General features: G+C 34.7%; 1 protein-coding gene across 1 annotated transcript; it reads right to left on the bottom strand.

Moving 5' to 3' along the window:
• Window positions 1-667: 667 nt before the first annotated feature.
• On the bottom strand, window positions 668-18727 carry LOC101219795 (vacuolar protein sorting-associated protein 41 homolog). Its single transcript, XM_004139411.3, has 19 exons — window positions 18279-18727; window positions 17592-17861; window positions 17312-17491; window positions 15640-15903; window positions 15020-15152; window positions 14841-14931; window positions 14223-14325; window positions 12661-12764; window positions 12497-12590; window positions 12244-12399; window positions 12099-12161; window positions 11928-11993; window positions 5853-6053; window positions 3199-3276; window positions 3008-3127; window positions 2796-2876; window positions 2619-2704; window positions 1577-1658; window positions 668-1493 (listed from the first exon to the last, which is right to left on the bottom strand). Exons 1-19 carry the CDS (start codon window positions 18537-18539, stop codon window positions 1044-1046), a joined length of 2883 nt encoding a protein of 960 aa, XP_004139459.1. The 5' UTR covers window positions 18540-18727; the 3' UTR covers window positions 668-1043.
• Window positions 18728-23792: the final 5065 nt, after the last annotated feature.

The following is a 23792-nucleotide window of genomic DNA, read 5'->3' as shown; positions in this document are numbered from 1 at the left end:
TTATGCTTTGAATATTTTCCAAATTATTGTATCTGATAGCAACTTCCTTTTTTAAAGAAAAATTAGCACCGACTGCATGCAACTTCCATCCTCGAATCAATCTTTATGCTTTTGTTGATGCATGAGACACAATTGTGGTCAAATATAATATTAGGATTTTAATTAATCTCATTTTTACATTTGGCCCTCCTAGATGAGAGAGAAAAAAAATAGTAGTAAAAAATACTTTCAAATAAGATCAATTTGAGGTTAATTTGAGGTTAGAAATTTCAAAAGTTGTGTGATTGTTGTGAAATGTGGCAAGATTAAGTATATTAGTTTTAAAAAAATCATAAAACATGCATAAAATGACCATAAATCATCTAAAAGAAGTAAATAAATAGGTGTTTCAAATTTGAAAGTTGCAATAGTGACTAAAACATTTAAAAATAGCTTTCTCTTCAAAACTTGAAACTTCTAACCCAAATTATCTTTTATGCCTAATCTTAAAACAATTTACACGTACTTAGGTTTAATATTTAGTCCTAATGTTAAATTGTTCTGTACAATGAAAAAGATGGCAAGTAAATTCAAAATAATAAAATTCTATTTTTTTTCAAATCATAGATGTCAAATTTGCATTCTAACCAAAATAAAAATAATAATAATAAAGAGAGACGATCAATGCTTTGCCACAAATATGATTCATGTATATTATTGACATTATAAGAAGTTACAATTCTCATAAGAACTGAAGTTGAAAAAAGAAATATACAAGTGTCAATCACCCCAGGCCTCAACCCATAAATCAGCTAACCCAACTCAACTCGGCTACAAACCCGAGCATAACTTAAAAGGCTTTGTATGAAAATTTTAAAAAATTGGGTACAACCTATCAACCAAAATCTTCCAACTAATTATACAAACTTCGATAAAGTAAAGAAGTACAAATAGCGGATGCAAGGAAAGAGATGATAGCCTGTACATATTTTGCACGCTCATAAGCAAATTCAGAAAATCCCAACAAAGAAAAATAACGAAACCCATGACGCCACAAAGCATTGTCAAGTCTTGGAAGCAGCAGTAGTACATAAAATACAACGCATTCTAGGACCGCCCACGTCTGTATCATCCTCACCGTCTTCATCGTCTTCTATTTCTCCGTTGTCATAATCGAAGTCAGATGTCAAGTCGTGGCCAGTCTCTCCAGTCCCTTTCATAGCATCAAGATTGGAGGTTGATTCTATGAGACAAGTCTCGTGATATGCATGGCAGCAAAAGAATACGATGACTGAAATGTTTTGTATTGAAAATGGATTAAAACATATGCAGCATCGAGTGCCTCCCCGAGTTTTCGACTTAACCTCCATCATTCTAACATTCAAAGATTTTTGAATTGATTGAGAAACCTTATTTTCGTTCCTCTTCCCACGTGCTTCATCTTCTTCATTGCTCAAGTAAATTCCATGTCTGGCCTCCTTGTAGTACTTAACTAATAGATTCACAGTGTCGGCCTGTTGGAAACCACGCATTACTATCTTGATAGCACAAGGTTCAGTTCTAGTGAAGCAAGAAAATTTGTCTCGCATGAAAATACCTTCAAAATATCATTGCATCCATGTCTAAGACTGGTCTCCGTCCTGTAATCAGTAATGATTTTAACTAGCCGATCCCGGAGGCTGAAATAAAAACAAGGGAAGGATTTTAGTTCAATGTACATCCAAATACGAATGAAAAATCTAATTTTGCATACATTCAATTTGTTTAATTTAGGCACAACCTATAATCTGACAACAAAGTTGACGGTTAAAATGCTTATTTTCATGACTCATTGCGACACACGTTGGACAATTAAAAAATTTGAGGAAAAAACATCTGGAAGTAGAAAGAACGTTAATAACCAAGTTTTAATGCTTCAACAATCAACTATAAACAGCTTGCGAATGTTTCAAACAGAGATTACAAGGACTAATAGTATAGGCGCACATTACACAATCCTAGCCGAATAAATAGTACCCTTGTAAAATTGTGCAGATATCAATGACACAGAAGAATAATACAAGGGACATTATCAATAAACAATACAAAACCAATAGACAATTTGAAGAGACGATATGAAATTATTAGCTGATTCGATAAAAGAACGCCAAGATTCAAGTCCTATGTGGTTTTCTTTACTACTTTTTGCCAGTGACAAATAGTTGTAAAACCACCCAATATCTATAAGTGCTATATGTTATGCACAACCTGTTGTCTCTGAAAAGAGAACCGATAGCTACTAAAATGTTTGAAGTAGTTTACTATGCTAAGGATTTCGTGCTATAAAATACATGACCAAGACAAAATCAGGACATACAAAGCGTTTCCAAAATTGAGAATATGGAAAGGTGAAGCAACTAAAGAATTCATTCAAGTAGGTATAAGAAGAAGCACTAAAAATTGTGATAGACCTGGATTTCTAACTCAACACTAACGTAATTCTAGACCAGACAACATTAAAATATTAAATAAATAGAATTATACAAGTGAAAAGGAACCACAGTACACTTTAAAGAGATATATGCCACTTGCAATAGAAAGACAACAGATACAAACACCACAGAAATTGAAAACTAATGATTTCAGAAAGTGAAACAAACCGAGGTATCTCTAAACCATTAGGAACCATGTTGACAATATAAAGAGGATCTAGATTGCCAACTGTGTGCTCCAATAACATGCCAACCTGACAATAACAGAGGACAAACCCTTTTTAACCCTTTTAATAAATCAGGGTATGGAAAAGTAGACAACAAGGGAAGAGCCTCTGTTGATACCATTTCAGCCTTATGAAGACATAGCTTTATTAGTTCTTCCCAGAGCTCATCATCATGTTGCATGCTAACAAACTCTACTGCCTGTCCGTGATGACAACAAGGTTTTATGACTAGTTTGTAACCACAACTCAAAAGCGAAAAGAAAACTCAGATGCAAATTTCCATGCTATCTGGAAGCCAAACTGCCTTCAGTCAAAAGATAATGCAAGTACCTCTTCTATATCTCCTAATTTATCAATGATGACAGCAAGGGCTTGTTTTGCGTTTCCCATTCTTCCAAGAATAAAGACTTGCTCCCTCAAAAGATTTTTTTTAATGCAAATATCATATGCCTGAGATTATGTTCACAAGGTCATAGACAGATACAGCATAACCACTAGAAACAGCAATAGGTAATCCAAACCTTCTCAAGTGTATAATGTTGACTACTACGAAGAAAAGGAAGCAGCATCTTTGTATCGTAGTCAGCATAAAGTTCCACCTGAAATAGTTTTGGAGGGTCAAGGGGAAGATAATTATTAAATAAAAACAAGAAAATTCTAACTAAAAGAAACTACCATAATAGTTATTAAATAAAAGCAAGAAAATTCTAACTAAAAGAAACCACTTATTATGGTTGCGAATAAAATGAGCCAAAAGCTCTAAATAAAAAGTATCTTAATATCAGTCAGAATAAACCTCACCTGCAATGTTTATAGTTTTACTCATTTGGCATACCAAAAAAGTTTCACTTGGGATGTTAATTCTGTGAGTATATCGCATATCCAGTTTTGTATAATGTGCTTTTGTTAGTTTAACCTCCATTTCTTGTCCAACACGCTCGATTAAAATGCCCTACAATGGTATTGATATTGTAAACCTTTTTTTGGTGGCAGATGGAGATCAATTTCATTTATTCTTTCATTATGTCTACAGTGGTTAGAGTTCGGAGCAGCTTTTCTAGACTTCTAATTTGATTTGGTAGTTCAATAGAAGTTCATAGGAGAATATAGTTCAACTTGTGGAGTGAAGCTGAATAAATGCATCCAAAGCCAAAGAACATGATTTCAGAGAAACCAAAGAATCTTAAAGGAATTGTTTGATTCGGTCAAGTTATGGATTGAGCTAAGAAGTATGCTGCTTTATGGTGTTCTTTGACAAATCAATTTTTGTTATTCTATCAGTGTAATCAATATACCAAAAGGGAGCTCTTTCTGTTTTTTTATACATATAGAGAGAGAAATAACAACTTTCATTGAGAAAAAATGAAAGAATTCATGGGCGCATAAAAAACAGGGGACCCTTCCATAAGAAGGTGATCCAACTATACAAAATCATGTCTAAAGGATAATAACGGTAGTTTGAGTTGATATGGTTGTTAAGAGAGTGGGGATGTTTTCTTGGTATACTCATTAGCAGTGTGATCTTTTCTTCAACCAATGAAAAGTATACTTAGTCAAAAGAATAATGATGGTGATGATTGCTATAATATGTAGTTATATATTATTATGTATAGTTGTCTATATATATATATGTATCTTTAGCCCGATTAAATAATAAGAGATTATTCTCCTAAGCACAGAGTACATGGTATTTGAAGTATCCCATATTGTCTCTTTGCACAGACCCATCTTGGAAAGTTTATTGAAGTAGGAGGTAACATCCCATATTCCTCAATGTATATAGACAAGAGGCGTTCTAACGCTTCAAATAGAGTTTATGGGCATCACCGAGTGGAGGGCGAAGAGTCTCCCCTGTCATGAAACCGAATTGGTGACTTCCCTCAAGAAACATTTTGACCATTAGAGACCAGGAAAAATAGTACGGGTCATTCAGCTTCTCTTCTGGAAAGACACCTGTAGATGGTGCCAGAGAACTACTTATATAATTTAAGGCCAAAGTACGAAATGAAGTTACTGAGTTCTTGGAATACATCGACAAGTCAATTGGTTTGGGTTGTACCGAAGATTCACCAACTTCAAACCTAGATTCATATACCGGAACCATGGAAGTGCAGCTGATGTAAAAGATCAGAATGCAACGTTTCATGAAAAGAGGGCAGCGCATGAAATGGGGGCAGCAGCAATGCATGCACATGTGGCTGACCAAGAGGGTGCTACGACTGGACAGAGGGCTACGGTTGTAAGTAGACCAATTGAATGGCAGAGACGACAGACGACAGTGCGTGGGCAGACAGATGTGGCGCGTGAGGCTCTTTCCCTCCACTAGACAATGCGACTGATTCCAAGGGTGAGCCCATTGTGATCATTGGCTGCTTCTGAAGTTGGAGCAACTTTTCCATGACAGTGACAACGACAGCGTTGATCCTAGCAACAGCAGCGACTGTCTCTGTTTGGGTTTCATCAACAATCGTGTCTAGAGTTTCGTCTTTACTCTGCTACGATACCATATTAAAAGCGGTAAAGAAAATAGACACCAAGTTACATGGAAACCCGAGTACCGGAAGAAAACCATGATCTGACTTTCTTATTAATTTCTCATATTAACAAAAGATAGAAGGGGGAAATAAATAGATAACACGCTTATGATAAAAAAGGAATGGAAATTAGGTCAAATCCTTCCTTGGGCCAAGTCCACTAATTTTGACAATTATTTTTCTTTTTGGTATTTTTCATTTTGGAAATTAGGTGGTTCCTTTGAAGTCTACTTATACCCCTATGTAAAAGATCATTATTTACTCTTAATTATTTTGAATATTCAATATATTATATAAAATTATCAGTAGTCAAGTTTGAGCTCTCGTCTGTCTATGCAACCCACCTCAAAAGAAGCGCCACTGCCATCTGTAAATTGATGACTTAATTGCAATTGAAGACTGCATAGCTACTGCTATGATGAACTTTTATCGCTTAAATATTAATGATTAATGTATGACATTATACAGGATAATTCATTGTCAAATTATTGCTGGTTGTAATTTTATTTATATCGCTCACTTTACTACAATGGTGCAATCTTGTCACATCTCACATTAACTTGAACAGATCAATCATCTACAGGAGTGAAAACATGGAAACCAAGTCGCTAAAGGATAACTTAATCTTCAGTAGTTTGTACCTGAATGTCATGGAAATCCTTTCCAGCATGTGGATTTACTTCAAATAAGGAATGCAGATATAGGTGCAAGAAATATCTGAAATCACACTTATCGCCAGCTTTGAAAAGCTGTGAAACAACTTCGTTTGGAGGAATAAGTTCCTTATTTTGGATAAACAATTGAACAGCACGCTTGCAATCTAGCATCATGAGTTGAACAACCTACGAAAGATGGGTAAAAGAAGAAAGACTGTCATACATTTGAACATGATAATAAACATAATAATAGTTTACTTTTTTTTTAAAGCAGAAATAAGTCTCTTAATTTATTATTAATAAAAGAGACTTGAGATCCAAGTACATGAGTATTATACTATGAGCAAGAGTAAAGAGAAATTCAGTCAACAACTACAACAAAAGCTAACAAACAAAATCCAAACAGAAGAGATCAAGTTGTGGAAATCTAAATACAAAGCATAATAGAAAATTTGTCTCATAAAGAACCCATTCAAAACTAAAAAATTGCAAGAAGATGCAACCGGCTGCCTTCCAAATTCAGAAGAAGCTCGAAAAAGTCTTCCACTATTTCAGTATCGCCATGAAGGCTTTACTTACCACCCACGTGAGGGAAATCCAAGAAAAACTGAAGTTAGACCAACATCAAGGGGAATATATTAAATGGCTGAACAATCAAATTAGAATAGTTCCACAATCTGCAACTATTGATTTTAAGTGATCTAGTATTTAGCAAAACTGGGGACAAAAATGAGTTGCAGAAGGCAAATTTGCGGATCATGGCTCTTCTCGAATTGAAATAGGGCATTGAGACCTTTGTATAAATCTTTCTCATATTTTCCTGAACTGTCCTGTCTCTTCCTTTTGCTGGGTAAGGATTTTCTCCTTGTTTAATTTAACTCGAGTATTTGACATTTCACTAAGTGGTAGTGTGGCTCAACTTCTGTCGGGTCCAAGTTTGCCCAAAAAATCAAGTATCATATGGAAAAATTTGTCAAATGCTTTACTTTCAGAATTATGGTTCGAATGAAATCAACACGATAAAGCAAGACCAAGGGCAGAAATTATGCATGCAGCAGAACATTGAGTTTATTAATAATAAAGAAGCTTGTCTCCTTTTCAAAAAAAAAAAATGTTGCAGCTTGGTGTTCCCTTAAAAAGGAGTTCGTTAATTATTCCATCCAAGACATTTACCTTAATTGGGTTGCTTTTCTTTCTCAACCTGCCCAATCCTATGTTGCCTCAGTTTCAATGTTTGCAAATTATACAGACTGAAGCCCTCTACTGCTTTTGAAGCCTTGAAGGATTGCCCCCTATTTTAGTTTGTTCCCCCCTCCCCCTCCCCCTCCCCCTAGTTTCTTGTTGTTTTCTTCCGGTCCCATATTATTTTCTGGACCTTTGTACTAAGCTGAATGATTTTATTATTGTTTCTTTATTGTTTTGATTGGTTGTGCTCAGGATATGATGTTTGACGCGTCAACTTAGTTGTCCGGGTGCACCTCCTGATTCCTCTAGAACTCCCTTGATTACTACTTCTTTATGGCTCTCTTTGTATCTCTTCAAAAATGAATTCTTTTTTTTTTTTATTTCTTCCGCAATACTTTGAGTTCATATTAATAAAGAAGTTCTTGTCTCCGTTTCAAAAAAAATAGGACATTGAAATCTATTTCTAAAGGAAATAGGACATTGAAATCTATTTCTAAAGGCTCAAAATGTTCCTTACTTTCAAGATCAGTTGACCTATCCAAATGCTCCAATTCCTCACTACTAATGCTGAAAGGGGAGTCAAAAAGACGCTCACCCTTCTTGTTGGATTGGTTGAGAGGGGTTTTGCTCGGAGAGCCCCTCAGAAATTTTACCTTAGAGTTAGGCAAAGAGAACTCATAGTACTTAAACCGAGTAGGTGGAGGATGATGAGAAGTTGACTTAGAAGGACAGGATGGGGCTTGAATTTAGGTGCAGCTAACTTCCAATAAATCTGGATTAGCCTCTAAAAACAGCTTAGAGCTGCTGGAATAAGCTGATGAAAGAGAATGAGCACAATTTTCCTCAAGAAAATCAGGTACTTGATCTTCAAAAATCAGGGTTTTAAGGAACGTTTTGCCAAAATCTTCTTTGATTTTTTCTCTCGGATGAAGTACTTCAGAAATGGCTTGAGGTGTTGTAGGAAGATCTTAGCATATTTCTTTCGTTTCAAATTTGCTCTAGAGCTTGACTTTGTTGAGGAATAAAGAGAAGAGGAAAGGGAAACTGAAGATGAAGGGTTGAAAGGAGGAACGTCTGTTGAAAAGGGAACTACATTGTCTTTCTTTAGGAAAAATATCAACTGAATTAATATGAGAGTTTAACTTCTTGTTCAAAGGATTGAAGAAGAAAACAATTCTCGGGCCACACAAGAATTCTGAAATCTCCTTCAAGTACCATCTGAGTTGAGTGTCTAATAGATAATGTCAAGATCTTCTAAGCTCCCACGTCTTCTAAAGGGAAGTATTCTTTGTCGAACCAAATACAGTAAAGGGCATTCGCTACTTTGCATCTTTCTACTTCCATTATGACCAAAACCAGACCACTACTTAAACAGAAATGGACAAGAAGAATAGACTCTAGGGGACTTACCGGAGAAGAAGGATGAGGAACACCGGAGGAGAAAAAGGGGGCCAGAGTGTGGTTAGGGACGAAAGGAAGGAGGGGAGGGGAGAGGAGAGAGGGAGAAAATAAGAAAGACTTTGGCAATAGGCAGATATATATAATACATTAACATAAAAATAGTTTACTCATGAGACTGACTGAAAAATTGTTCTCTCTAAATCCTTTTTTTTTTAAATTTACAAAAGGATATCAACAAATTACAAAAGACAAAATAACTAAGGTACAAACTGAATTACAAGACTCCCAGGTTGGTTTTTGGATATTGCTTGTTGCAAGGAAATTGAAGCTTCTTTTGATGGAAATAGTATTCAAGGTTGGGCTGGATTTGTTATTTGTTCAAAGCTTAGAAAATTTAAAGAGATATTAAAAGAGTGGAATGCGGCTGCAGAAGAAATAATAAAAACCAAGAAAAAAGAGTCTTCTCAGTGAATTAGATTATTTTGATTCAAAGCTGAAGCAAATAATTTGTCTTCCCTGGAAGATGATATACGAGCTGCAATCAAGGTGAATGGATGGAAATTATCTTTTTGCAAAGCGTAATTTTATTCAAAAAAGCAAGGTCAACAGGTTTTGATTAGGTGATGAAAACTCTGGCTTCTTTCACAAATTCTTGGCAGCAAAAAAGAGAAAGAAACTTGATTTCAGAGTTATTTTCCAGCCAAGGAGTTTCTCTTACTTCTACCAAAAACATTGAAGAAGAAATTTTAAATCTTCTCTTCTTTATAAAAGCAACAACCTGGTTCCCGTTCAATTTCAGTTAATCTTCGTTCAACTCAAGTTTCTGCAGCTCAAGACTTGAATCTTATAGCCCCTCTTACAGCTGAAAATCTTTTTAGAGCCTTGAAAGCCCTTGAAAAGAATAAAGCGCCAGGTTCTAAGGCCCTGATGGGTTTACAGTATGTTTTTGGAATTTGATTAGAGCTGATTTACTTGAACTATTTACAAAATTCTTCAGAAATGGAAAGTTAAATGCTTGTATCAAAGAGAACTTCATTTGTCTGATTTAGAAGAAAGAAGTTGCTTCCTTTGTTAAAGATTACCGACCAATTGGCCTCACAGCTTCAATCTCTAGAAATCAAGGACACGGTTGTACAACCTATAGAATAAATCTTGTTCAAGTAAGATTGTATCACAACTTCAATCAACAAGCTCATCACAAAGGTTCAAGCAGAAATAATGGAGTCACTAGTCAGTAATGCCAGATATTGTTTCTCCTTCTTAGAGTGCCTTATAGGTGGAAGACAAATACAAATTATATCCTTGTTGCTATAGAGATTGTTAAAGAATATAGAGCAAAAAAGAAAATGGGCAAATTCTCTGATAACCTCTTAAATCACCAATGTAACCCAAAAGCTTAAGCTAATAGGTAAAGGTAAATTTAATATAATATCTAACAGATTCTTGAGTTTGATTTGGAGAAGGCCTTCGACCATGTGGATTGGATTCCTGAAGGATGCTCTTACGTTAAAAGGCTTTGATCCTAAATGGATCACTTGGATTAATAGTTGTGCTCGCAATCCCAAATTTTCAGTATTTATCAATGGAAGGCCAAGACAACACATTCTTTGAAGGATTTGTTGTTGGAAAAGACAAGGTCCATGTGTCTATTTTACAATTTGCAATGACACTCTTCTTTTACGCAAATACGATGATGGCATGTTAAATGTACTCACAAAGGCAATAGAGTTATTTGAGTGATGCTCGAGGCAAAAAGTTAATAGGGAAGAATCTGCTTTTAGTGGAATCAATATTGATGCGGAAAAGCTGATTTCACACGACTTCACTGTAAGGCAGACATTTACCTTTTTTATACCTTGGCCTTCCATTGGATGGCTATCCCAAAAAAAGTCACGTTTTTTTGGCAGTCCACAGTTGATAAAATCTAGAAAAAATTAGATTGTTGGAAGTGTTTTAATCTCTCGTGTAGGAAGACTCACTTTACATAGAACTGTATTGGAGAATCTTACAATATGTTATGTCTCTATTTCTTATGCCAGCCAAAGTAATTTCAATTATTGAAAGAATCTTGAAGACTCCATTTTGGGAAGGAAACAAAGGCAGTAAAATCAATCATCTTGTAAATTGGATTTGGTTTCCTGGCCATTAAAAAATGGGGGATTAACATTCAGAAATGAGGCACTACTAGCAAAATAGGGTTGAAGACTTTTTCATGAGCTAGATTCACTCTCTTACCATGCGGCCGGAAAATTTGGCACGAGTCTAAGAAACTCTTGAATTAGTACATCCAAAGTGTGGTTGCAAGTTGATTCGTTGGCATCATTTAAATTAGAAAATGGTAGATAAGTCAATTCGGGAATCACCCTTGAGTTGATGTTTGCTCACTCAGTTCTAGTTTTCCTCAGCTTTTCAGGATTGCAATTTCTCCCAATTGGTCTACGACCATAGGGATGCCAATACTTTTTCTTGAGCAACTACTTCAAAAGGCTTCTAAAAGATGTTGAAATTCAGAAGTTTGAACAACTTCTACAAATTCTATTGGGGAAAAAAGATAGAGACCCACTCAGAGAGTCGTGGATGGAGCTTGGGTTCTTCAGGAGTTTACCAGTAAAATCATTTCACTTGGCAGCTCCATTGCAACTGATAAAACTGTTTTTCAGAATTTGTTGAAAACCAACACACCCAAGAGAATTAATATCCTTATTTGGGCTATGATATTTGGAACGTTAAATTGTTCCACCACCACCCAAAGGAAGCTTCCAGTTCACTAGTCTCCCTCAATACCCCTATGTACGGAAGCAAGTGAAGATTTTTGGCACCAATTTTTTTTTGTAGATTTGATGCGGTTTGTTGGTACAAACTTTGCTATTTTTCATCTTCAGTGGACCTCTAAAAGTTCATTCAAGGAAAATGTGTTCCAAATACTTGTTTGATCCCTCTTTTCTTTGAAATGGAGACAGACTTCTTTACTAATAATAAGAACTCAATGTACAAGAGAATTATACAAAGAGCTAAATAAAGAAGTCCAAACAAGCGAAAGAAGAGAATTATACTTGTTGGTCCCTCTTTGAAGCCCTAATCTCAATTATTATGGTCAAATGCAGTTTTTTGTTTTAATAGTATTATGGTCAAATGCACTTAAAGTTTTTCTTGCTGAAATTTAGTTCGAGAGAAAGATATTTGCTTGAATTGTACTGCTTTTATCTTTACAGTCTAGATGTTTATTTCTCTTGTACCTTTGTTTCAAGTGACATTGTATTTTAAGTTTTCACTCTTTTCATTATATCAATGAAAAGTGACAAGTTTCCATTCAAACCCAACTACTAGGTCAACTCATCATGGTTAGAAGATCCTATCTTTCAAGATGTGTTGCCACAAAACGACATTTTATAACATAATTGCCACACAAACTTAATTTTACTTGGAAGAAAAAAACAAGAGAATTGCATGGTTTCTAATCCCAAATTCTCATACCTTCTCACGAATGGCCTCGTGCAGATTGTATTTCTCAATAAAGTCAAATATATCTGGTTTCAGCAGCTGAAAATAAGAGCAACATAAGCAAATGTGTATTCAAAAGGGAAACGGTAGTGGTGTTCTAGATCCAGCTAACAATGGAGAGAGAGCACAAAACTAAAAACTTACATCAGCATAAAGCAAAAAAGCTTTCTCGTACTGCCCATCTATAACATATAGCTCAGCTAATGCCTGATGCAGGAAAAAAAAATGAGCTTACTGCAAAACACACTTTAAGTGAAATAAAAAAGATAACAGAAAAATAAATATTTACTTCTTTAAGAGCATCAGTCATTGAAGAAGTATTGAACTGAGGTTCTATGGCTGAGATAACGGGCACGGCAGAATAAATTACAGGTGGCCAAGTCTTAACAGTTGTTAATAAATCCTTATGAAACGATGAGTTTGAAGCAAGAGCAACGAGAGCAACCTACCATAAACAAGTTTAAAAAATGTTAAGTTTTCCCGTTGGAGATGAATAAATCACTCATTAATGAAAAAAGAACAGAGTTTTCTTCCAGACTAACCTCATAAGCAGTATCACGCAATCTAGGGTTCTCTGTTGGTATGTATGGAACTAATACGGGAAGTTGACGCAAATGAGCAAAGTGGAAAACCCATCTGTGAAAAATGAGTTTCTGTAGTTATGCTAGCATATGAAGAAAGTAAGACAAGGCAATCAACTAATTACCTCTCCCAAGCAGAAGCTGAGCCTCGCAACAATTTGGGACACAGTAAGGCAGCTTCCGCATATTTTCTCTCCACAATCAAGTGATCAAGATATTTGGATCCTACCTAAACACATAAGGAACAAAAAAATATTATACCCTTTTATTCTTTTTAAAAGAAGGCAGCAGAAAACTTAGGAAACTATAATACTATTATACTAACCTCGTGCAAAAATGACAAAACATTAATTTTTCCACACTTTTTTTCTAAAGGAGACAACCACTTTATTAATGAAAACTCAAAGTAGAAGAGATATATACTATGAGTACAGACAAAGAAACTTAAGGATCCGGAGGCGGACCCGGACATCTCAACTAGGTTGACACCCCTTTAGCGTCCTCATCATATCCAGAAAATACTAATAATAATAAAGAGTATATCAAAAGAAGGCAAATCTACAAAAGTAATGCCAGAATACAAGAAGCAAAAGCCGACCAAAAAAGTGAAAGAACTCAATACAAAACGTTCTAATAGTGACTCGATAGATGCTGAGAAGAAATAAAAGGAAAAAATCCACCATCCTCAACTTCTAGCAGACTTGAGAGATAAAAGCTGACCAATTAAAGTCATTATGGAAGATCCCTTGGTTCTGAACCATATTTCTGCGAGCAAGGCTTTCAAGAAAACTAAAAGGATAATGGATCCCCAGAGCCAATCAAGAACTTCAACATTAAGATTTACTTCGTATTTTTCATTTGCAAAAGAAATTTCATTGGTAAGATGAAATGTAGAAATAAAATTTTCAAAAGAATCACAAAAATATAGTGTTGTTGTACAAGACTTCCGAGATTCAATAAAAGGTCAAATTATAATTCTGCTGGGATGTTAGTCTCACTCCTTATATCAATGAAGAGGCTTGTTTCCATTTCAAAAAAAAAGATCTGTTTGAAGACTTCAAGAAAGATTGAAACATTAGATAAATAACATGGGGCAACCAATTTTTTCTTTTTTTATGAGAAATGGATGAATATAATAATCATGAAAGAAGATAGACACCCAGTCAGGTATGATCCCTAAGCCTAGCAAGAGGAGTCATGCGAAAGGGCTCAACCTGAATGTGTCAGGTAGGGGGAACATTGGGGCCTAACCCTTATGTTACCAAGACATGATGCAACTAACACCAAGTATACAAAATATGAAATGCAGAAGTGTCTTCATATAATAGAAAGAGCTCAGAAGTTCTTCGAACTAACGATATGTATTCATGAACTGTGCATGTAAATATGGATTTTGTTCTCATTGTTGCAATAGGTTAGTTTTAATGGGATGTGATGTTTTGGTGCTAAGGGGGTGTCAACCTAATTGAGATGTCCGGGTGCACCTTCTGATCCCTATTATTCTTCTTCTTTCGCTTGTTTGGACTTCTTTATTTAGCTCATTGTATAATTCTCTTGTCCATTGAGCTCTTACTATTATTAATAAAGAAGTTTGTCTCCGTTTCAAAAAAAATTATCAAACATCAATTTAAATTAAAGGAATGGTTAAGCAGGGAGGCAGAGAAATGAATGGGCTAAAGAAATGTACCTCGTCAAGTAGTTCACTTCTTCCTTGACCTGCTTCAACTGCTTCCAAAGCTTTTTCGTGCCAACCGTGTTCAAGAAGCCAAGCAATATGATCTTCAGCATCCCTAAGAAAAAATAAAACATACAATCCTGAAAACATACAGATGCAGAGTAAAAGATACATGGTGTAGTTCCTTTTGCATTGTTTAAAATAATATGATGAACGTTACAATTGAAAAGCCAAAGTACCAATATTTTCAAAAGAGTAATGTAGCACCAATGTCCTATTATTACAGTTTCATCTGCAAAACCCTTTAGTTAAAGAATAAATTTTGAAACTACTATTCTCAATTTGATTATTCATTTGAGACTTGTAAGACCTGCCCAATTCTAAGGATCCGTGGAGAAGTTCCATTTAATAGCATCCTCATGTTGACCATGTCATAAGAGTTATTAGCATACTACATAAGACGTACATATTATTTTAAAGATGAAAATATGCAAACTTCTTAAAAGTTGTTTGAACTTTTCATGTTGTCCATGTCATAAGAGTTCTTTCTCCGGTGGTTACCAATTAAAAGTAGGTACAACAAGAAATGAGAAATCTATAGTTATGAAACAACACAAATTAAAAACCAACCTGGGCTTTGCAATAACTATGTCTTTTGGGGATACGATATAGTATAAAGGTTCAACACCCGCAGCCCACTGACCACCAGCATAGCTGCTGCCTACACTGACATAAAGAAGTATTTGAACATTTAAGACAATTTACCTTGTGCTAAAAAAATTTATATTCTTCCATAGATATAAATTAACCTGCAAAAGGAGCATGTGCAAGGGAATAGTCCTTTGCCTTGTAATGCTCAAAACCATGTACAGGTAGGGCATCGGTAGATAATTCATCATTGTTCCATGTTACAACACGAACTTCTGGTCTTTGGGCATTTCCCTACTTGAAAGTGATTTACACAAGATAAGAATAACACATCAAAGGGATTAACCAGCACCTTTATGAAGAAAAATGAGCAGGCACCTAACATAATCATAAAACACCTTTATAAACCACTCACGCATATACACTTGAACAGAAGAAACAGCATATTCACAATCTTCAAATAATTAAATCAGGAATTGTTTTAAGTTTTAAAAAATAATATACTCCTCCATTTCTGGAGAAAGAAGGACTATGATTTCTCATGAAATTTGACAAACATGCCACTGAACAACTGACAAGGAACAAATTAAATCTATTTGGATCTAATTCCAAAAGCTGTGATACATGCATAACACAAGTTCACTACTAAGCTCCCAGTTTGCAGTACAAGTACAATTTGAACAAGTCACTAAAAACTTGTACAAAAATAAAGTTCAAACACATTTAAAATCTTATGCTGGTAAGACTGGGCATATGTACATTCAGCTTGGTGTGAACATACCTGCCGGGATGGAGCAGTCATACTAAAATCTTTTTCACCTTCTTCCCCAGGAATATAAGCCAAAACAACCAGGACATCACCAAATGGAGCCATTCCCGTGATTAAGTAGCTGGTTTGAAAAGATGCCACTATATCAACCCGGTTCATGCTAGATGTTGGAACATGCCTACTACTTTGTGTCCCATTGGCTGCTCTATTATGGTTCGTTCTAATTGATGCAATCTTGACAGATGTACCCCAGCCAATGACCAACAGAGTATCATCCTACACAAACATAAAGAATATACAACAAGAAATTATACTCAATAAAGAAAATAGTAACACTAATCCTATGACAAGAGGATAGCACCAATTTATTTTGACTACAACTTACATGCCTTATCAAAACTAAAAAGGTGCAAAAGTAGTTAGTGAGAATGTTAACTGGTGTACCCAAGAGTGAGAAAGAGAGTTAATTGTAATAGAAAAGAAGTGTTAGTTAAGAAAGTTAGTTAGAAGGATAGTTAGAACCTTGTCCTCATATTTCTCTATAAATACAACATTTCTCTCCTCATTTGGAGAATAATCATTTTGATGAAAAATTAGAGTTTTGGTTTACACCATTAACAATCGTATTGTATAGAAAAATGCTTAGGGTAATTACCAAGTATTCATTTTTTTTATAAATATAAGAAACAGGTTCATTGATGTATGAAATTACAAAAGAAAGAAAAAGAACCACCGCATTCCAAGAGTTACATAAGGGTCTTCAACTGGATAAAAGAGAAGATAACTATAATCATTAAAAACAGGATGTGTAACCAAGTAATTGTCACATATACAATACCATAAAAAATTCTGTCAAAAGAGGGCTCTCTAACTTTTTCTTTTCTAAAATTTTCCATTGGTATAATGAAAAGAAAATGTGCAAGGGAAACTCTCCAAGGAGTGAAGAAATTAGAGACAAATACAAGAAAGAAAAAAAGGCTCCTTATCTTTAGAAATTCTTTGGTACCTTTCTTGCCAAGTTGTCTAAAAGAAACCCTGAACAAAATGAGGCCACAAGGCCCAATAATACTTGAGAGTGGCGAAGAGGAGAATCTTAAGAGAAAGTATTCATTTAAAAAATTTGAGAAACAAAGCATACTTCATTTTTTTTTTCTTTTTGTTCTTACTAACAGAGGCATTTCATCCCAAGAAAAAAATACATTAACTACACGTATTTTATTCCAAGAGAATGAATAGTAATAGAACATAGTAATTTCTCTAGACCTAATTAACAAAATATATATAGTTATCTGAAGAAAGTTCTTAATATTTGAAACGTTAATGTATCAAATAATTAAATAACACTACCTTCATTTGGTACCAAGTAATTTTATTTTTTTATATATAAAAGAAATAACTTCATATTTGAAAAGTTCTACTAGTATTCAAGAACAAGATGTTATTTAGAAATATTCAAATCTCCCTCACATTAAAAATGCAAAAGACCAGAATTTAATTTTAAAAAGGCCCACAAATACAACTTGCATATTAATGAAATAACCAGAAGATAGTGTCAGCTTCTGTAAATCAGTGGCTATTTCTTCTGTTAGAAACTTAGACCTACAGCTAGTTGCAGTAGCATCCACTTCAGTTATTTTCTTTGTACAGTACAGTATATCTACAGCGTAATGAAAATGAAACAAACCTGCCAAACTAACTGAGGGAGCAAAAGTTCAGGACGTGGGCTTCCTCTCGGTCTTTCAATAAATGTAATTCGCTGATCATTTGCAGCATCATAAACCTTTACGCCTGCATCATTTGCCCAAGCAATAAGGCTTGTTCTCCATTTCACTGCATGTATTGGGCCTTCACCAGAATGCAAGACCTAAAAACGCAAGCAAACTTTGTAGTGAGAATCAAGTCTGTCTGTCTGATACAAGGAATACTTTCTCAACTGGGGTGGCAAAAAAAAAGATGTGAAAAACCTGGTCTTTGAATCCTAGCCATTTCTTGGAATTAAAATACAAGTGACCCGCTAGACCACCTGCTGCAAATCTTCTTGAAGTTTTTTTGGCGTAGTCTGGGTCCAATGCAATTGCCTTCATCGGGCGATGATACTCAAACCTCATTCTCTCGTCAGTGAAAAGACTATTTATTACCACCGAACCATCATCCGAACAACTACCTACATATTCACCTTCTGTATCAAAGCTGAGATCGTTGACTACGGCAGTATGAGCAGGGAACTCCTTAACCTAAGAAAAACAATATCGAGCACATACTTCACAAGATTAGAGCATGTGTAGCAATAAATCCGACGGTTGCCCAAAAAAAAACCTTCCACTCTAATGCCTCATCAAATCTCACAGTTTGACCATTGATACATTTTGTTCACTACCAATAAAGTGCAATCTAATTAAAGATAATCAGGAAGCGGCGTATATAGATAGGAATAGAATACATAGATAATCGAAGCTCAGGTCTGTAAGACAGCGACTAATCTGATAGCGTAAAATGTAGCCACACTGAAACACTTCAAAAACAACTATCATAATCTCAAATTTTAACACAGCTCGGAACTGGAGGCAATTGCACAACGAATTTCAAGAAATTTCCAAACAAAAAAACCGAGTTAGAAGAATCAAATTTAGCACCGATTTAAACAAACCAACCTGATTCCCGAGAAAGTCGAGAATATGAACGGTGCCGGCGTGAGTCCCAAGCGCGATCATCCGCTCGGCAACGGCAAGGCAGGAGGCGGCATCACTAGCCAGCAAAGATGGTACGCTTCCTCCCATTCTCTGATACTTGAGCCTGGGCTCCTCCTCGTCGTCAGCAATTTCTTCTTCTTCTTCGTCATCCTCATCGTCCTCCTCCTCCTCCTCTCTCTCGTCGTCTCCTTCGACGCCGTTTTCCGACAGAATGGGAGCCATTGTGATGAACGGCCGATTCAGATTGTCGTAGTTTTCGTCAGAGAAGGAAAGTTGGAGCGAATGATAAAGGAAGTGGTGAGATCAATTATGGGGAAAACAAAAAGGCTCTAAAGAGAAAAAGGGAAATTGGTACCAAAAAGACATGACCAATTTTTTTTTTTTCTTTTATTCACCAAAGTATAGAAGGCCGACTCATTCACAAACGGAAGACTTCCACTTTTATCACTTTGTTTGAAATGATATAAATTTTCATATTTGTTATGTATTTGAAGGTCGTGCTCATTTTCGTTGAACTAGAACTTGTTATGAATTAGAACAATAAGAATTTCAAATTCAAAAACTGATCTAAATCTCCTTTTCATTCAATAAATTTATATCAGAAATAGATTCCATTTGATAGGATTTCAAACTCAAATTTAGCTGCCTCCAAATTTACCACCTTGTATGGTGGAGATTTTTTGTGCATAAACCTTTTCACAAATGGGTTTGTGATTAATGACTGATTTTTCATTATCGCTACCACTAAGTTTAATTTACCTATATTTAAATGGAATAGAATGTAAAAGTATTTACGACTTTTGTATAACGAAATAAAGATCATTTACCAAAATCTAAACGATTGTGTACCAATATCTAAATGATCTTTTGAATTTGAAGTTTTTCCACAATCATGTTGTGGGCTTGTGGACTTTTTCAAAATGGTTTTGTGCCGTGTAAATATTTTTACTTCTTGTTCTATTTTTTAAAGAAAAAAATCATTTATGTAACATGGCATGGGAGATTTAACATGGAAAGAATATCTCATTTATGGGTTAAAAAGATAAGTTATCTTTTTGGGGTTCAAAGTTATCTTTTTCGGCTTCAAATAAATTTGTTGTTATCTTTTTCATTATTAAGAATTTTAATTTGGATCACACTTCAAAAATGAAATTATCGTACAAATACGTGGGGTTCTAATAGAATAGTTTCTGCCTCTTCTATCAAAAGAATTTCAATCATAATTATTAAATGTTGCAATACTCACTTGGGAATGATATCAAATTATATGCTCATTTGTTTTATGTAATCTCAATTGAGATTTTGTTTGTTTTACCAAGATGTTTAACAATCAAATAAATCTCAACATCACATGGACAAACATAAATTTGATTAATTCAACACTCAGGTTAGTTGTGAGGTAGAGTTGTTCCCTTATGATCAACTTAATTATCTCAAATTAGTCGTAACAATCATTAGACAAAGTTCTTTATATTCAATTTTCTAAATTTCTAATTCATTAATAATTTTATAATAGCTAACCAATCACAAATCGTCATATCATTTACTAAATGAATGATAACACGTAAAAAAAATTAATTTGGGACTAATTACAAATTTACATATGTTCTTGATTGAAATTGAAGACATTGGTGAATCTCGATGATGCCATGTCCTTTTGTATTGATGTTTTCCTTAAACTAATTATTTTTTGTCCAATTAAATATCAATAGTTTGGCTAAAGTTCAATTAAGCTAAAAAAAATAAGCTTAATTTATCTCAAATGCTAAAAAGGTTCAAATTCAATGCATTTGAGCTCAATGGCCAAATCCATGGACCAACTAGACCCAAGCCTACAAAGCTTACTAGATAACTCTATAAATAAATTGTTTCTCTTCATTTGAAATTTTATGCTTTATAAAGCTTAAAGAGATGAGAATTGATCTGATTAAAAGTTATTGATAGAATTATGTGATGGGTTAACTAAAATTGTGAACAATGTGTTGTCTTGCTTATTTGACTGAATCTGATGGATAATTTATGCATGTTATGTTTATGTTCTTCTTGGACTAAGTTTGAGTGGATGGACTTATATTTGGATTGATAGTAGCGGTTAGTTTTAGCTATTAGGCTAGTGTACCGTGCATGTATGATGTCCCTTGGGATCACCACCTTTAGATTGATACTGATGTTGTTTGATTATTTTAAGTGTACTTTTAAGTTCACTTTATCATTGATGTGTGTTCCGACGAGATCGCAAGAGTGATATGACTTAGGGTACCACCTAATAGGAAGTTACCAATTCACCTAGTGAGATCAGTAGTGGGTCTCGAGATTAGTAGGTATATTTATATACCCACCATTTTCTATATTTTACTTTTCATGCAAAGGCAAAGGGAAAGACAAGTTGGCAAGTGACAATAAGGACTTTATGTTTTCAAGTTGATGAACGACAAGAAAAACTTAGTGTTTGTATGTTTTCAAGCTAGCGAGCGACAAAAAGACAAGCTGACGAGCAATAAGGACATAAAGTCACAGTGGCTTGCTATATAGGGACTTTATGTTCATTCTTCCGTTGGATGTTTTTCATGTTTCTTTGAGTTTTGATGATCGTTTTGGTCATGACTGATAGACATTTCTTGGTTTTAGAATTATGAAATTTATTATTAAGTCCAAACAACACATATTATGTCCAAAAATCGGTGACACACACCACAACATCACAACCAAAAAGAGGGTTTTCAAACTTGCCAAAATTTTATTTTCATCGTGCAATTTATTTTGTAGGTCTAACAAAGGACAGAAGCCCCCAAAATGGGTTTGTATTCTTGTGCTGTAAATGTTGGCATTGCAAAAAAAAACAAAAAAAGAAAAAGAGAGACCAATAAACAAATGTCTATAAATTGGTTTATAAAAGTCTGCCATTACCAAAGAGCAAAGGAAGCTCCCTTTTGCAATTTGCAAGAGAATGTTGTTAGTAATAAGACCAAATTCTTTATGAGTTGCCCTTTCTTCAACTGTCTTGTATTATTGTATTCCCTTTTTTTCGTCTAAATGTGTACTTCTTTGTTTTGTTTTACCACTACACATTCTATTCTGCCTCACTTTAAAATTTACCACAACTTTGTCTCCTTTCTAAAAATTTAAATCTTACTTGGGTGAAAAGATGAAACGTTAAAAGAGATTGTTTCATAGTACGTAACTCTTGTTGTAGATTTTAAAAGTTAGTTGAGAAATCGGCAATTAATTGATCAATAAATTGTGCAAAGTAGAAAGCATAGGAGAAATTGGCAAAGATTTTTGTGGTTTACTAATATCAGCCAAGAAATGCTCACTATGTAGATTTGCCATGTGGTTGTTTTCCTTGTCATTTGGACTTAGTAGATATGCATCCATATAATTCAATTATAATCTAGGCATTACGTTACGAAGCATGTTCATCGAGTACGTAAGATGCTCATTATATCTTTCTGTATTGCGTGACTAGTGTTATGCAATACGTCATGGGTCATGATCATAGCATGTGAGATGATCACAATGTACCTCTTTTTCGCGTAATAGCTAAGTCTTCGTTGAGTACAAGTTTTTCTACTACTTGCTCAAGTGTAAGCGAAACATTATGTTTACCTGGATGATCTAGGGTCGAACATAGAAAGTTGATTCAAGATGTTAGTTATATGAATTACTTATCATCTAGAAGGTATAAAATAATTAATTAAATTAAATATAAAAGTATTAGAATTAGGATTAAAACTACTTATGTATGCCTAAAGAATCTGTAAAGAGGAATAAATGGATGCGAGATGGAATTGAGGACTAACTTGTATGCGAGAAAAAGGTGAAGGAAAGTCTATGCATTATTAAGCGTTTAAGCAATACGAGAACTTCGATGCGATATAACTTGTGTAACCAACTCATGATTAAGGCGAGCTTCTCTGAAAGTGTTTAAACGCCACACTTGCTCACCTTTCGGGATGCAAACAATTATGTTTAATTAGGCGAGATATATCTAGAAGAATTCACTTATAATACTTATAGAACTTCACGATTAAGAACAACTACCTCTAGGCGCCTAATGTTCACATTTGTTCACCTCTCGGGACACAAATGATGAAAGTTATCTCGTAAAATGAAGTTTGTTTTCAGAGTACTTCTCTTTGTGCATGTTAGCCTTATCCTTGCTACTTGCCCTCTCGAGTAGTTGGTGCTATACGTTGGCCAAACAATGAACATAACTCAACTAGTGCGATAAGAATTATAAGTTAAACTTCTTATCAACAACTTATCAACTACCAATAACACATTAACAAGTGAGAAGTCAAGAAATGATGGATTGAAAGGGTATAAATATGTAATATATATAAAGAATGTAGGTCTTGGGCCATTGTACAATATGAATTACATATATTACAAATAAGTATAAAAAAGGAGAGAAAAGAGGTTGAAAAATATTACACATTAGAGGACAAATGGAGTATGGATTCTTCTCTACTTAGGAGACAAGTTCTCACTTTTACAATTGATCGAAGAAGAAAAAGAAAACATTTACAAATAGCGGAAAGACTATTCCCTTCCGCTTACTTCCGCTAAGCCTTTCTGCCACTCTCTAGGGATTGACCTACTCATGTCTTTTGCTAGTACGTGCGCCCAGTTGGCCCATGCAGACCTCTATCTGGCCCATGCATGTCTCTCTTGGCTTGGTGGAGATGAAGTCTTTTTATAGGCAACATTCAGTGGGAAACTTCCGTTCTTCTGAGTAGCGTCGATTGCAGCCTTAGGAAGTCATATCAACTTCAACTATCATTTTTGTCTTCTAGTGAGTCTTTCTCGCGTGACTCACGTGATGACGTGATTTCTCGCCTAGAGATGTAATTTGTTAGTCGAGTTCCCATATCGTGGCCTTTTCAAGAGATGTTTTGTGCGATTTACTTCTTTCTTTATGTCTACTTATCCTGTTTAAACATGACAGTCGCGTAAAGCATACATGATACTTTTATGTAAGATGTATTTCTAAATACTTACAAATTTACAATATAAGTGATGCATTTTGACCTCATTATTCTAATAAAAAGAGCTATAATAACATATGTTTATACACGTTATCGCCATGTTATAGACGAACCTAATTTTCAATTGGTTTAAGAGAAACTTGAAAAATTGACAAAACTAACCCCTTTTTGGTTTTATATTTTAAAAGTAACCCAAATTTTAAAAACTCATAATTTTATTTTTCTCGGGGTCAATCTTGGTCGAGATCGACCTCGAGGTTCTTCTCGAATTTTAAAACTCTTTGAAAGATTTATCTTGGTCTCTCTCGGTCGAGTGTATCACCAAAATCATAGTATATAATGCTTATGTAGATGATCTCGAGACCATCTCGTAACAACATTGGTCTGGAATCATTGACATAATTGGGAAAATTAACAATATCATTGACATAATATTTACGTAGTATCATCTAGGGGTGTAATCAGGTTGAGTTGGGTAGGGTTAGGA

This window comes from Cucumis sativus, chromosome 1 (assembly GCF_000004075.3).
Source record: "Cucumis sativus cultivar 9930 chromosome 1, Cucumber_9930_V3, whole genome shotgun sequence".
NCBI lineage: Eukaryota > Viridiplantae > Streptophyta > Magnoliopsida > Cucurbitales > Cucurbitaceae > Cucumis > Cucumis sativus.
This window is presented reverse-complemented; position numbering and strand designations above follow the sequence as displayed.